This window comes from Cotesia typhae, unplaced genomic scaffold (assembly GCF_013202065.1).
Source record: "Cotesia typhae breed Kobodo isofemale line unplaced genomic scaffold, CoteBio_Ctyphae contig_69, whole genome shotgun sequence".
In the NCBI taxonomy this organism is placed as follows: Eukaryota; Metazoa; Arthropoda; class Insecta; order Hymenoptera; family Braconidae; genus Cotesia; species Cotesia typhae.
In genome coordinates, this window is record NW_027423763.1 from 1,657,039 (window position 1) to 1,674,259 (window position 17,221).

Consider the following 17,221-nt stretch of genomic DNA (forward strand, 5'->3'; position numbering starts at 1 on the left):
GAGGATATTGGTTTGTACTTGTAACGGTTTGTATGAAAACTTTGAAAGAAATTTTTGTTTTTACTTCATGTCTAATAAAATACACTCTCCAAGTATAGATGAGGGAAATTTTGTGTAACTTATGTAGATAAGAAAATATCTCTCAAAGTTCTCATACGATCTGTTAGAAGAACAAACCGATATAAATATTTGTAATTTTTCCTTTCAGCTTAATAGTTTTTTAATAATTATTTGTCATCGATTTTGTGGAAATTACTACACACATTTTAAAATGATTAATTTCTAATAATAATAGCATTTATTTTTATATCAATTTATGAAATTAATAAACACGATCGTTTTTTAAATTAATCAAATGAACAAAAATTTTTTTGAATCGTTGATATTTAATCTTCGTAATCGATTCAAAACGTGGCCAATAAATTTTATTTGTTTGTTGTCAATTCTAATATTGACCGTGTTTACAATTTGCTGTAATCAGTCGACAAAACTTAAAAAAATGTCATGAACAATCATTATAACCAAACATACTTTATAAATGACGAACAAAATAAATTAATCGTAACAACTTTTAAGAATCATTACGTGTTTTTACCTTGTATTTAATACCTTCGACTAATCAACGTCTGTCCTTAAATCATACTTTTGGTGATTAAATATTATGGGGACACTGTCCCGGTTTACACCTATCAGTAATGCTGTCCTTAATTAAACCTTTATATTGACGGTGTATACTTTGAAGACAGTCCTCGAAGTATACAAAATATGAAAAGAATTATGAGGACTGTCTTCAAAATAGCCATATGTCCTCAAATAATACTTTATATAAGATAAAATGGTCTTATAATAACCAATAGACAAATATATATATATTTACTTGGTTAATGTCTAAGAAAATTATTTGCAGACAAGTGGACTTTTACTTTCACTATCGACGAAATACACTGATAATAATAAAAAGAATCAATAATAAATTCTTAAAATTAAAATTTCACCTTTAGATTGAAAAATTTTAATGACAAATTTTTTAAATATTTAAAAATAATATATCAGTAATTTTTTTTATGATTGCAAAATTAAATATTGATGATTGAATATAAAAAAATAGTAATATAAATTTGTGGTTAAAATAAAATGAAACCATCCGACAAATAGAAATAAAATAAAGACAATTTAAAAAGTCTTTGTCTTTATTCAAATAAAACCTTAACGCTTTAGGTTTTTATTATTCGTTTTATAAAATATGTAGAAAGGATTGATGGTGATGAAGGAGTTTAAAAAATGTATAAGGGTGTCTGGAGGAGAAATTCTAAAATAGCGCGGATGTTTTCAACAGAAACAAAAAAAATAAACTACAAATCCGGTCTTTTATTAATTTTTTTACTTCTCGAAATTTAGGTCGCGTTTGTCTAATGTTACTTTTTATTAATTACAAATAATTATTGATATTACAGGAAAATTAACTGATTGATTTACAGGTTAGTGTAAATTATAACTTATAACTTTTGATATAAATAATAGAAGAAAGCTAAGAAAATAGATGGTGCAGATATAACGGCTAAGCAGTCTTTGCGCATTTAATCATATTATAAGTGAAGGTTTTATTTAAAAACTCACTGGGAAGATGTTTGAGTCATCAGTCTCAGTCGTCAACGATGCACAATTCAGCTTTTAAGACTCTACTTAAACTTTCTGTACGTTACTCAAATAATAAATTTACTAGCTTATTTTTTTTTTATTTTTTGAAGTCAAGTTAGAAGGGTTTTTTATTTATGGCTTGTAAAATGGTTCGGATAAAACATTTAGTCTGTTTAAATTTAAAGCTGCAATTTAAAAATTATTTTTGATGATAAGTATTTAGGCTGCATTCGAAAATGCTCTATCTCGAGATACATAATTAAAAAATTACTTTGTATTTTGTCAAATATTGACATTTTTTAAAATATAAGCTTATCCTGATGTTACACTCATCAAGAGCTTTCATTTGAGTACCCACATGCATTTTTTATATATTTTTCATATATACATACATATAATATATATGAAATATATAAATATATGAAAAAATTGATGTGGGTACTCAAATAAAAGCTCTTGATGAGTGTAACATCAGGATGAACATATATTTTTAAAAACGCCAACAGTTAAATTTAAAAAAATAATAATAATAAGTTTAAAAATTTTTTTAATTTTATTATTTCTGAAGGCTTGAAAAAAAAATTTTGGTCCATAAAACTATTTATTTTTTTTCAAACTTCATTAATAAACCCATATTAAAAAAACTTATTAAAAATCTAAAAATAACTTAAACTCAAACTTTCCCATCTATCCCACATTAATCCCCAAAACTCACGCCCACAATTTTTGAGCGGATCAAATTCGTCATTCTTACTTGTCTTACCATTGTTTTATTAAAACTCATAACATATAACTATAAAATATATGTTCATACATCTATCTATAATCAGCTCGTCGACATATTTCAATATACCCACATATAAAACACATCTTGAATAAAAAATATCACGCCGTGCGGAGTTTGAGTTTATTGAGAGGGGAGAGTGGGAACGACAGCCGTTTCTTCCGCTTGTCAGTCAGTCGTACGCCGGCTGTGCGTCCTGCACAATCTCCGTATTTGTTAGTAACAATAGTAGTAAATAAACAATAATTAAAAAAAAAAAAAAAAAAAAAAGAAAGAAGTTTAAAATTTAAAAATCTAAATAATTAAAATTTAAAGGCCAATTCAATTTGTTCTTAAAATGAATCGGAGTACTGACGGTTCAAGTGAAGAAATCTTCACTTTACTAAGTGCTGGAGATTGACGATGCATATATAATTATAATTGTAATTATATTGCAAGATAAATGAATTAAAGAAGCGATAAGAGTTTATAAATAGTTATTGTAATTAAAATTATTGTAAATACATAAAACACAAATAATGGAGTGTGTATTATGTATATAATGTATGTTGATACTGAGTACAGAGTTAATATGTCGTGTTTTATGTTATATGTTCGATCAAGCGTGCAGGTTGTTGAAAATGGAATTGCAGTTATATTAAAATAAAACCAATCCGAGGTCGTTTAGAGTAAAAGTGTTTTGCCAAGAAGAATATATCGGATTTATATTTTGTGTTTATTGTTGATGATAATAATAATTATAATAATAGAGATTGATTTAATTATGCGGCTAAATTACGCAGTGAGTTTTTGTTAGAAACTATTTTTATGATCAAGATTTTTATGCCGATCTTTATGAAGAGCCTGAGGGAATTTTTGGCTTGTAAAATGTAATTGTTTAATTTAAAGTTATCAGTGTCAGTTTTGACCAAAGGTGCGACTGTTTTTTTAGTTTAAAATGATGATGGCACCAAAAGTTGTCGGTGTTTTGCTGAAAAAACCGGGACAGCAAAATCATCGAGTTTCTTTTGCTCAGGATACCAAAATTCGAGGTAATTTTTCAATTATTATAAAGAATTTTTATTAAAATAATTTTTTTAATTGTTAATTTTATTTAATAAATAATTTTTTTATTAATAAAATTTAATTAGAAATTTTTAAAAAAATTTTTTAATGGTTTTTAATTATTATTATTATTATTTTCAAAAATTTTGGCCAAAATATATCTTATTAATTTTTTTTTTTTTTTTTTTTTTTGGGGAGAAACAATTAGCATTTATATTTTAAAATGGAACATAATATTTATAAAGTAAAGTTATTTCAGTGACCTCAAAATTTCTCCAAAGATTAGCCTTATCAATTTCTCTTTAAATTAAAAGTATCATTAGAGACCATAATTGAAATAACTATTACTAATTTCTCTAATGCCCAACATTAAATCTCTAATTTCCTGTTAATTCTTTTCAATAATTCAATTTTCTATCTCTTTATCCACCTTTCTTCTCTATAATTACAAATTATAGATCATAATTATGTTATTTAGTAACATAAAGCCTAAAAATTAATTTAAAATTAAAATTTCCCGCCATTTGCGCCCCCACGTGCCAAAATTGCGAACTGCAAGTTCTACCCGCGGCCATACTGTAATTTTTCTTGCGACTTTCAAATTGAAATTCTGGCTAAACGGTTGAAGATATCAAAAAAATTCTAAGGACCTTTTTTGTAGAGAATTTCATATTTTAACTAATATTTAAATTATAAATTTTGGAAATCGATTTTATCAAAAAATCGAGTGTATAAAAAAAGATTTCGACTTTCAGACAGAAATTGTTTGAATGAAGGCTGGTATATCGATATCTGGGGTACCCACTAACGGGACAGCTCATACATGTGCTTTTACTACGCTATTTATTCCGTAAGAGTAAAAAGTAATAGAATACCATCAACATACATTAATATACCTAGTTGTACTATCTAAATACATACGGACTAACGAAATGAGTACAGGTGATTAAAGCCGGTCACGTCCAACCGCCATTAAAAGTGTTATATTTAACTTTGCGGATTCAGCCGGATAGTTTTGGTTCTGTAAATTTTTAGCAAAGGTTAATTGCAGTTATACATAAATATTGATAAACAAACAAGTGGAAGATAAAAATGTCTGGCAAGCCCTTGTTTGTTAACTTCTAACGCTTTATAGTTCACTTGTTATGTTTAGCTTAATCCGCTCTCTTATATCTTATATGTCTGTTGTGTCCTTTAGTGTCATCCTTGGCTGCTAAAAGTCAAGGGAAAGTATTAAGTACTAACCATTAACTAAGTATTTGTTTATATCTTCTGTTTTTGTTCCTTTGTTTGGATATTATTTGTTGATTTATTTATGACGATTTATATAAATATTTATTATTTAATTTATTCCTGTTATTGTTTTCTGTCGTATTTTATTTTATTGTAATCTATATTATTGTGGATTCAAATTTGGTATCATTATTAGAAAGGTCTTTAGGTTTATAATTAAGAAATGACCTTGTATCTCGAGAAATATTAATATTTTTAAAAATTAGTGCAATTTAATAAATAAAATAATTTTTATTTAACATTAAAATTTTTTTTTGTCATTACACAAAAGCGTATGACTTAACAAAAGCAACAGAGGTAGCAAACTCGATCAATCAATACCAAAATAAAATCATCTGTAGAAAGTTTGAATAGAAAAGATTTGAGACCCAGGTCAGAAACGATTGATGTAATATCCAAGATTTTATATGCATCTACAAAAAAAAGAAGAATGGCTTTAGATTTTCCGTTGAGTAGATTCACCAAAATTCTTTTAAAAATGTCTCATCGTCAAGCGCCGGGTGAAAATAATCAAAAATCGGTTTGAAAAGTCAGAAAATTTTTGCAAATAATTCAAGCTCCCAGAAATCGGACACGCACTCGAAGAACAAAAGCACTTCCTTTTTCTCAGGCCAGTGAATCGGCGAATCTCGAGTGAAGTAGATGAGAAATCTTTAGTGTTTTTTGTTTGTTAAAAAGAAACCAAGTCACACCCCATAAAGGCGCTACTTGTGGTCTAGCCCTAGAGATTTATTTTATCTTTTGTCCGGATGGAAAGAATCAAAGAAGCGGATGTTAAGTGCCTTGAGTGGTCTCCAGCTTGTTCGTAGTTTTAGTGAGAAGCTAGAAAAAAAATTAATAATATAAAAATTGATCATCAAAAATAAAAATTTAAATTCTCTAGAAAAAAGGGTCCTTAGTAATTTTTTTAATATCTTGGACCATTTTATCAAATTTTGAATTTGAAGATTCAAGGACAAATTATTGAACCGATCACAGATTTTAAAAATTAAAAATTCAAATATTAACTAATAAACAATGTCATTGACAGTTGACGAATAATTAATAAAAAAGCGCGGCCATTGAATAAGCTATTGACGCAATGATGAATACAGTCGCTCCTAATTTGTACGATTCACTGGATAGCATAGCGTAATATATAATACACCATCACATCATTACTTCTATATAGATATATAGATATATAGGTGTATCTGAGAGGAATATGAGATGTTGATGTTGCAAGCTCAAATTGACCGTAACTCATCTCAATCATTCCACCACTGTTATCATCGCTATTAAAATTGTGGAACGTTCATCAATTATTTTTTGCACAACTGATTTATGTACCTAACATTATTAATCCCTTTAAAATAATAATAATAATTTATTAGATTTCTTCTTTGAATTAAATTAATTAGAGCACGTTGTGGTTATAATTGAATACGTCAATAGAGAATTGATGACGTTAGTTATCTGTATTGACGTTCAATCTCGTATTATCAGTTTTTAGTCATATTCTAACGAATTCTAATTAATCAAAAAATTGAAAAAAATTACTGTCAGTTCAAAATATTAAATATTAATTATTAAAAAAAAAAAAAAATAAATTAGCATCAGTTCATACTTTTTAAAGATAAGATACATCAAGCGCAATCTAGCGGCTAACGATCTGAGTAAGAAAAACTCGCTAACCAATATGGCCGCCGTATTTAGACTTATTTACTCAATTACAACAAAACTAAATGTACTACTGTAACAATTTTTTTTATAGAACCCTGTATTTCGGGTCCAATAATAGTTTTTAAAAAGAATTTAGTGGATTGACAGTCTTTTTGAAGAGATATCGAGCGTACTATAACCGGTACCGCAGCTAACTACAAAATCAACAACTAAATTCACTGATACAAATCTTTTTATCGCTACAAAATTGGATTTAATTTTTTTTCTTAGATTATTATTGTTATTATTTATGAAAAAATAGTATTTTATTGTCAGAATAGGGCAGAATAAACGTGAGAAGGAAGAAATGGTAGCAAAAAATGTGTGTTGAACTCATTAGTATCATTTTCTTGTCCCCTATGAGCATAATACCTTCTCACCTTGGCACTTACCGGGGCACGCGAATTACAGATGCGGCTAGAAGATACGTCTTACAAAATAAAAACCCGCATCTGTAAATAAAAGGATAGAAATCCAGAATGAAAAGTATATGGCGACCCCTTAAGCCGGATTTATATTTATATAGATTTATAAGCTCCTTTTCTACCTCAATCTCCATTGCACACTAGTCAAACTAACACAACCAACGATGATTTGATACAGTATACAGTAGTTTTATTAGTAGTTGATTCTGCGCTGGAGAAACCCCAGATTCAAGATCTATTCTGGTTATTCCAGTCTTGCAGTTCCCGGTACGGGAAAAGCGGTTGTGAAAATTACTAAACATCTTTCATTTAAAACTTGTCTCAAGAAGTTATCATTCTTGCTCTGCTTTGCCGCGACTTACTCAATTCACCATGGGATTTATATATTTATCGAGAGAAATTGTTGACAATATGATAAAATAACTTTTTGCGTTTTCTAATTAGGGCAACTTTCCTGTTTTATTTATTTTGTCGTTTATATATTGAAGATACGGAAAAAATATCAAACATTTTTTTATATCTTCAATAATTTAGCCCCAATCTTAATTTAAATTACACCTTAAAACCCTGCTTGTAAAAAGCTTAAAAAAAAGTCAAACCAATTCCCAGAAACCCAAAGAGCATGTGATTTTAAAAATATGTTTTTTTCTGGAACTCAACCGAGGGGAAGTCTAGAATAATACCGTATACAAAAGGGAATAGAGAGCGAAAGAGAAAGAGCAAGACAACAAGAAGGAAGATAAAAAGAGAGAGAGAGAGAGAGAGAGAGAGAGAGAGAGAGAGAGAGAGAGAGAGAGAGAGAGGTCAGGGCGTTGCACCTCATGTGACCCAGTGCTATTCAGTTTCCAACTAAACAGCCGTCTGTTTATTTTCTGTCTCTATTTCCAGGCTTTTCTCATCTTTTTCTCATTCTTCATTTCAACTCTTTCAATAAATTATTTTAAAAATCATCCACATTGTCTTATCGATTTGTGAAAGCCTTATTCACAATAAAAACATTTGACGATTTTAATAAATATTACATGTGTGTTCGTCTTGATCAGTTCGTACGTACTTGAGTTGTATTGCTGGATTATACTTTTTTCCTGCGATCTGGGTTAACCAGGCGCATTCCGCTATGTGTTCGGAGATAAGTAGAACGTCACGGATGTGTGAGTTGTACTGTTACGTGTGTCAATGACATAGCTTTCGGACATTTTAATTCAGTACGCTATTCAAAATATTTTTTTTAAGTATGTCATGCACATTCAAATCCGAGTTTAGTCCACTTACGCGAGGCTTTGACTAATTTTTTTCTGCTAATACCTTTAATGTGCTCTAAATTCACTAACAAATCATAAACACTGCAAAAATTCCCTTAAAAAATCTTAAAACTTAACAAAAACGGTAAAAATTTAGTTTTCCGACGTGCTCGACAAGATGGCGGATTGCCTTGAAATGGCCGCCGCGCCTGCGCGCTCGCTAATCACCGAACCCTGAAAGCTAGCGACCCGTAAAATGAGCCTACTGAGTAGCTAATTAACCCTTTCATTAGAATTGACTTGCACAACTTGAATAATTACTTAATACACAGGTATCGCTGGCAATTGACCCAGATTCCTTGACCAGAACATGGAGCTGATAAAATAGGTCTCTTAATAACTCGAGACAAATTAACGTGATGGTAGCGTGGATTTGTCGGTTGTCAATCTTGGATTAGATTTGCTGGCAACGGGTAGTTATATTTATCCTGATACTTAATATTCCTTATTGGTAGCCTAGTGGACACGCTCTGAGGGACAGTAAGTTCTGGAGAACAGCGACTCTGGAGGTTGGTAAACGAACCGAGACCAATAGCGCTAATAATCGGCTATTGCCTATTCGGTTGAGGCATATCTATATAACTCAACTCAACACTTTTAATGTCCAAGTTTAGCAGTATACTCCGGCAAGTAGTCCATACACGTTTGTGTTTATTTAGTATTCATGAATAATGGTGGTAGTGGCTTATGTTAATGTATTGATGTCCTCTGACTATGGCTTTTTATTTTATTTTATTCAGTAAAAGGAAAGACAGAATAGACTAGAGAGGGAGGAGAAAAGCATCGGTTGTCCTGGCAATGCTAATGCTAATGGTAATTGTAACTGACTACTAACTACATTTGTAGTTGTTGTTGTTGTTGTTGTTGTTGTTGTTGTTGTTGTTGTTGTTGTTGTTGTTGTTGTTGTTGTTGTAGGATTTAAACCCGGTGGACTCGATGCGATGTTTACTTTTTTATGTCCACTTTACGAGTTTTTAAATCGTGGATACAAATGGACAGCTTTCACTTCAACTCGGATATCTATCGCCAAAAAGGAGGGATTTATTCTCGATTTCGCCTGATGATTTATTCTGTTTTTTTTTTTTATTTCTTACCTTGATTATGATATTCTAGAACTAAGACTTGATTCGATCAATAATAATTCCAAGGTATCATTGGTTGATAAAATCAAATTCTAATGCATAATTGAAATTTTCAAGCAACCTTACCGGGTCTGAAACTAAAAAGAATAAATATACATCTATCATGCTTTTACTTTTCAATAGTCATAACTCATTGAATAAAGCCTGGTTGATAAATCCGCGGAAACTCATAAGTATTTCTCAGCGTCTTTCAAGTAGATGGCGCTTGGAGATAAAATGGCGGCGAATTAGCCGAACAGCTGTTGCATAATATCAGATAGTCGTTATTATACATTAGAGTATAGAGTATGTATCCAACAGTAGGCAGATATTATTGTATTTAAGTAAGGTAAAGAATGAAAAGTTGTGCGAGAATGTTTAGTTTTTATCTTGATCTGGAAGCTCAACAAATTCCCTCTATTCTGCGGTACCCATTGTGCATACATTGTACGTACATAATAATAATGGCTTACAGGACACGACTAACTACCAACTACGTACAGTGTATACGATAGCTATACGCCGATTGAGACGTCTAAGGAATAATATTAACCGACCGTTGGACAATTACAAAGGTCCCTCTCCTATTTACTTCTGGTCACCCTCTTAAAGATAAAAATTAAAAAATAAAACAGTGGAGTAAATCGGAAAAAGATTTTTATTAATGTTTCCCTTTATAATTTCCCTTTTGGGGGAGCGCACTGTTTGTAAGGCAAAAGAAAACCGGTATTAGACCGATCTACCTTTACTTTTTTCCACACCGGATGGAGAGGGAGATGGAAAGACGCAATTTTATTTCCATTAACCGTTGTGTATGTGTGTGCGTGTGTCTGTTTATTTAGCCACCGGCTCCGGTTTGCGGCTTTACTTCTCTATCTTGGGATTTGGGGCGGACTTTCGTGTATTGTAAAATACGAAATGGAATATAATAAGAAACAAGAAATAGTTGTTATTGTAAGAGCATTATTAAGAGGGGCACAGGTGAGAAAAGAGAGGGAGATGGAAAGATTATTAAAATGTGTGCCGTTTGCCAGACTATAAGAAATAGCTGCCTTAAAAAACAGGATATTTAATTTTAGATATCTTTTTTTCCGGCTTTTATTTTAGGAATTTGGTACTAAATCTTTTATTTATTTGAGTAAAAAATATAAATTCGAGATAATAATTTTTTTTTTTTTTTTTTTTTTTCCAATTGTTAGGACTACAAAACAAATTTTTTTATTACGTTGTTTATTTCAGGTTTTTTTTTTTTTTTTTTTTTTTTTTTTTTTATTAGAGGAAGAATATTTTTTTTAAAGACAAAATTCCGAACTGTAATTTTTTTATATAAAATTATTTTTTTCTTTAAATTTAATTTTATTATTTTGGGTAAAATGTTTTGGATTTTTTATTCTTGATAATAAAAAATTTTACTGTTATTTTATTATTACCTAATCTAATTAATTAGAGCTAAACACTCAATTCCAATAAATTGAGTGAAAAAATTAAAAAAATATTGTTTAATCAATTTTATCAAATTTTCCACTTGACCTTCTAAAAATAAAATTCATATTAGATTTTAAAGGTATTCTTTGGCTTCTAAGCCTTTAGTATCTGTCTAAAATTTAATTCTACCAATAAAAGTATCGATAAAATCAATTTCGCGAAAAGTTGAATTTTATAAAGACAAAGATTTTCTTACAGAATAAAATCTTATTTCAAAGTAGTATTATATTTTCTACTTGGTATATTTATAGCCATAAAAGCAAATTATTTTCCTTTATTGATATTAATTATTCAAGTGAAAAATAAAATACCTGGCGTGTCGTTAGGCTTCGATGCTCGATTTAAACGAGAGAAATTTAATTTTAATAAAATTCAAATACCTATGACGAGATATATATACATATATTTTATTTATATATATATATATATATATATATATATATATATATATATATATATATATATATATATATCTAGCCTAAGAGGTTTAACTTGATACTGCGGTATATTATATATGTAATAAAGGAATCGATGGGTTTATAGGTGAAAGTGAAACCGCAACATGGAATTTTAATAATGATAAACTCGAAATATATTTTAAATAAATAAAAATAAAGTTTAATGCATTATTCGCTTAATTGAAATAGAAACCATTCAATTATTTCTGTTATTATTGTTATTATTATTATAAAATAAAATATTATTAACAAATGTCAGCGGTTTAGCAAATCAGGTTTTACCTAAAAAAAGGTTTTTTATTTGTTTGGCCAAGATTATTATTATTTATCCTTAAACTATAACAAATTCTTTAGATTTTTGTCGTGTGAATAGAATCCTCATTGGTCACTTGGCTTTGTGTCGAGGTGTCCAAGCACAACCTGGAGGACAAGAATTCCGTACCCGGGTGTAACAAGTAGCCAAGTTGTTATGCGGTTGGAACAAAGGAATTTAAAATGCGTGTAAGCTAAGCTAAGGCGAGAGAGGCTGAGGTGCAAGCAGGACAGGGGTTGGTGTTGAAAATTTTAAATAATATTTTTAAAGATGACGAGACACAATTACACTGGACATTAATATTTATGCCTACTCATCTTAAAACTCACAGAGGTTTTCCCCACTCACCCCAAGCTGTAATACTCGTCTAATGATATGGACACAAGTTACCACCAAGTCTTTTCAACGATCCTTCTTCTAGATTTATAGTTCCACTATTTTATTTTTTATTTATTTATTTTTTTTTTTTTCACTCTGCAGACTTTATTATATTCACTGCTTGGAAAAATAATATTGTTTGTTTTTATAAAAAATTTTGGAGGTAGATATGTAAATACTGGTTAAGAATTAGTGCAATTTTATTATTATAAAAAATGACCTTTTATCTCGTAAAATAATGACATTTTTAAGAATATAATTTCATCCCGATATTAAATTGATCAAGAGCTTTCATTTGAGTACCCATATGAATTTTTCATATATTTCATATATTTATATATTTTATATATATATGTATATTAAAAATGCATGTGGGTACTCAAATGAAAGCTCTTGATGAACATAACGTCGAGATGAGCTTATATTTTTATAGATGTCAATAGTTGAGAAACTACAGTGCAATTTAACAAAATTAATTATTTAAAAAAACAAAATTTTGTTTATTAATAGTTCACATAGTGATTGCAAGGTTGCTCGTAATAATAATAAAAATACAGTGAATAATTATGACTACCATCATTACAAAAGTAATAAAAAAATTAAACCTACTTAGGAGTAATAAATATTAATTAAAAAAAAAAATTCGTAAACAAAATACCTCGTTATTCAAATACCATCTCAATGACTAAATCTAGAGCATAAAAACTTAAATAAATTAGTATAATTACGATCAAAGCAAGTGCATCAGAGCAAGCAGTTAAATAACAACTAAAAAAAAAAAAAAAATACTCATTGCACTAGTTGATACAATACAATGTACAGTAGTAAGTACTAAGTAGTTACCTCAGTTTCGCCTATCCACCATTACAAACTATCGTATATATACAAACTAACGGTTTACGATGTACAATTACTGCATAAAGAAAACGGTTTCGTCTCTTTATTTTTTTCCGTCTTCATTTCTTCCCTGTTACGTACTCGCGATACAGTTTAACTCTCATAAGAAATGCGGGCATATTGCATACATCGACATTTATTGTATTGCACGCATGCCGGGTTTCAGGGTATTTGCCGTTTACGTAAAAAATGAATTTAAAAAGATTGTTTGAATTAACCGAGCAAATCTGAACTCATAACCGACATTCTCAATTCTTAAGAAAAATTAATAGGAGTGTTATGAAAATAAAATAAAAAGGAAACTTGAATTATAATTTTAATAGTACTGTAGACTGGTGTTAGTTTTAATGCAAATTAAATTGTATACTATTATTATCGAGGATAAGGAAGTACAAGTTAAGTGTCGATGGTATTTACGAACCGTTAGAATCTTCCGAGATAACTGACCGATTTTTGTTTTTAATAATCGACGGTTATTAATCACAATTCCTCGGTTGAATTCTTCACTCAATTTAGGCAATTAGGTTATTCATTTTTTTCTTCAATAATTTTTTTTTTTTTCTAAGCTTCAGGATGTTCGCTAGAGTCAGATGTGTACTGAATTTTTAAAAAATTTATTGGGGTCTTGAGAAAAATTTTTTAAGAGTGAAGAAATGAAACTCCTAAAAAAAATTTTGCTAAAAATAAAAAATATGATATAAATTTTGATAAAATGAAATGGATAAAATATAATTTCCGTTAATTTTAAAAATAACTCTCGCTTTTACAATATCTCATTTCCGGTTTCGTGACAATAATATAGCATTGGTCCATGCTCTGCTCGCTACACTGGATAGAAGTACTCACTTATATATAATTATCATTATATTGTATTATTTCGTCTCGCCACAGTCACAATCTATGCCGTTCTTTTAACAACACACACATTCACGCAGTAATAAAACATGTCTCTGTAGACTTCGCACATTATTTCTGTCACTTTCACGTACTCCGTCTATGCATTTCACTTCTACCACCATAATTTCCTTCCTGCTTTAGATATCAACTCTCTAAAAAAAATGTTTTAAATTATCGACATTTGTAGAGAAGAAAAAGATAAATTTATATCACTACATAGTGTTTAATTCCCGTTTTTTTTTTTTTTTTTTTTTTTTTTTTTTTTTGGGTATGAATCACCTGATAATTAGTGTTGGTAATTAATAACTACGGACTTACGGTTAAATTAATGACCCTTTTTTATTAGACCGGCAAAAATTCCATTAATCATTTTAACGCTTCCATTAAAAAAATAATTAGATCTTATTAGTAGTTTCTTTGAAAAATTCTTGCAATAAATTTTTATTAAAAAAATATTTTTTGTTTAGATTTTATTGATTGGATCCAAATATCTAGATCTGATTAATTAGATCTAAATTTGCAATTAAAATCACTAAAATAAAATTTAAAGTAAATTTTAGCAGTCCTACCTCATAAAACTAACCAACTGTATCATTCTACTGGATTACAAAACGAAGAATTGAACAATTGTTTACGACAGTAGTTACGAATTCAAAATTCTCAGGTTTGGTTAATAAAAAAAATAATAAAAAATATGAAATTATTGCATAAGCAATAGTAATAATATGCATAAAACATCATGGAACTGGTCCTTGACATGCTTCGTCACGCAGTTGACACTACCCATGGATCCACAATTCACAATCCCAGTCAGCGATTGGGCAAGTCACCGTAAAGGTAACCTCCAAAGCTCAAATGGATCCAAAGAAAATAAATAAACATAAAAAAAACAGACAATAGCGTGAAAAATTGATATTAATTTGGTAGTATAGCACACCGGGGCAATTGGTTATGTGTGAATAAATAAATAATTCATAAGTCTTTGGTAATATATGTAATGAAGATACCGAGACTGTAGATAGAAATAACAAACGGGGAACGGGGACGACTAAAATTTTTGATGTATATAGTCTCATGGTTCAGTGAAAGGGGTTTATTATAACGTTTCAAAATGATGGATCAAGATGTGACAGAGTTTAAAAGACCGTAATGTATAATATAATAAGACTCGCCGGATCATCATTTCAAAATGTTACCTTGTGGCTGTTAAGGCCTTTTTTTTTTTTTTTTTTTTTTTTTTTTTTTTTTTTAAATAAATATTACTATTATTTGCATTTACATTTTATAACCGGAAAGGTTGGAATTTATTTAAAAAAAAAAATTCAGTCACTGGGATTCGAACCCACGACTTTACGCGGAATTTTTACAAGAACAAAGAAAGTCAGAAATTATAGCAAAAAGCCACGGTAATATTGTAATTAATAAATCTTCAAAGATGATAATTAACGAATTTCAGAGCAATGACTAACAATTAAAATGAATAATTGGATCGATAACTCGGTGAGTCGTCTCCTCATTCTGTGATTGTTGTTTCCGTTTTTGTTTTATTTTATGAATAAGACCTTGAAAACGGCGATAAATATTTCGAAAGTTATTTAAATAACATATTTAAAAATGCGAGCCGATTTATCAAACCACTGCCCAGTGATATGGAAAGAAAAATTTATTGCCGAGTCGTGTACGTGGGTATTTAAAAATCAACGTTGGTAATTCTGAGAAAATAGTATTATGTTATTATATAGTTAACTAAACGCTGAGATTTGTCTCTATTGCTGAAGTTTTCTCATCAATAATTTTGTATTTTTAATCAACAATAGAATACGGTAAATGCATACTATTAGATGTTCACTCCCACAGTTTATTCATTTTGACACACGCCGCCGGCATGGTTGATTACGGGAATAAATATTTATTTGGTAATTTCTTTTTTGTTATTTTATGTTTAGGTGACTAGAAAATTTTAGTTTCTCTTCTTTAAAAGGGGAATTAAGGATTTACAAAAATTTTTCGTAATTTTTAATTCTATCGATTACCTATGATTTGACTTTTAGATCTAATTAATTAGATCTTATACCTATGAATTAATGAGACTTAAATAAACTAGAGTAGGAAAAATTTTAAGTGAAAAATATATAATAAATTCATCGAAAGCTTGAACTAATAAAATTAAATAAATACATAATACAATATAATAAAGATAAAATATATAAATTTCTATTATTTAATTATTGCTGATATTACTAGTATTAACGTATTTACCGATGCGTATTTGTAATTAAACAATAAATAAAACTCCAGAATTTATACTTTCCCTTTATTACAATTGTAATAATTAATAGAATAAAAAAAAAAAAAAAAAAAAAAGAAACTTGGCAGCTTCACCCTCTGTATCTAAAATTAATATCTGATAATAATTAATGATAATTTAGTTATTGTTTAGTGTTATTAAAATAATTTATTGAGTATATAAATAAAGCATTATAAAATGGTAATTTATTTGTTGCAGGCGAGCTGTATGTCGAGGACTTAGGTGAAAGGCAAATGGTATCGATTAGGATGGGCTGGCTATGGGTAGAAGGAACACCAATGAGACTTGCACTGAGGGCACTGAACCTTCGTCAAGCATCGCCTGGAATATGTCAACCACATGCACTCGCACTTGGATTTACATTGAGTAATTCTAAAGGCGATCATCTTGCTACTTTTTGGGTAAATATCATTCAATTAAATTAACATAATTTAATTAAACAGGCTCGTAATGCAACATCTGCATTCCACTTGATTTCCAATCAATTTTCTTTTAGTAAACAGATCGGAATGTTAAGATGACCTAATTCTTAAGATCTTCTTTATATTGACAGAAATGGTCAATAAATTTTGTTGGATCTGATTATTAATCAGATCTCATTTAGATATTATTTTTGATCAGATCTAACATTTCCCCAACGAAAAATCTGAAAGTAAAATAAAATTTTCTCATGATTTCCTTGTTGGTATCGATCAACCAAGCACAATAATTGGATCCAATTACCAAACCACAAATCCAGAAGCCTGACAGTTTCTCTTCAAATCCAATTAAAACTCAACAATCTAATACCGCATCTAACTCGCAAAAAAAAAGCTAAATTAACAAGTATATCAAGAAAGTCAAGTCTTCAGTCTCTAGTCCAACTTCTCATTATTGGTTCCGATATTAAAGAGCTAATGAATCTGATTAATGATAAGCCGATCGTATCAGATCTTTCCGATAACCTTTGGTATTAAAAGCATGTGAGCAAGCTTGGTGGTAGCCAGACTTGGACAGAACTTTTTTCTCTCTCTCTCTCTCTCTCTCTCTCTCTCTCTCTTTCTCGTAGGATGATTGACCATGACTGATTTCGCTAGTTGCTTTGGAAAGTTGCGTGCTGGCCAAGCGAAAATAATTCACTCGTTAGCTGACAAATTATCGTTATATTACTGACTAGTTTTATGTAGCTCTTAACTTTT

The 17,221-nt window shown here is 29.4% G+C and overlaps 1 protein-coding gene across 5 annotated transcripts in view; it reads left to right on the top strand.

The window, feature by feature from the left end:
• LOC141532827 (uncharacterized) overlaps positions 1-17,221 on the top strand; it is a 47,169-nt gene that overhangs the window by 25,607 nt on the left and 4,341 nt on the right. For 4 of the 5 annotated variants that reach the window (XM_074251361.1, XM_074251363.1, XM_074251360.1 and 1 more), the window contains one exon: positions 16,242-16,444. In XM_074251361.1, the coding sequence (XP_074107462.1) occupies positions 16,242-16,444 (203 nt within the window). Of the gene's footprint in view, positions 1-2,170; positions 3,454-16,241; positions 16,445-17,221 lie in introns of those variants that run through there. The other variant, XM_074251364.1, reaches the window with a different exon arrangement.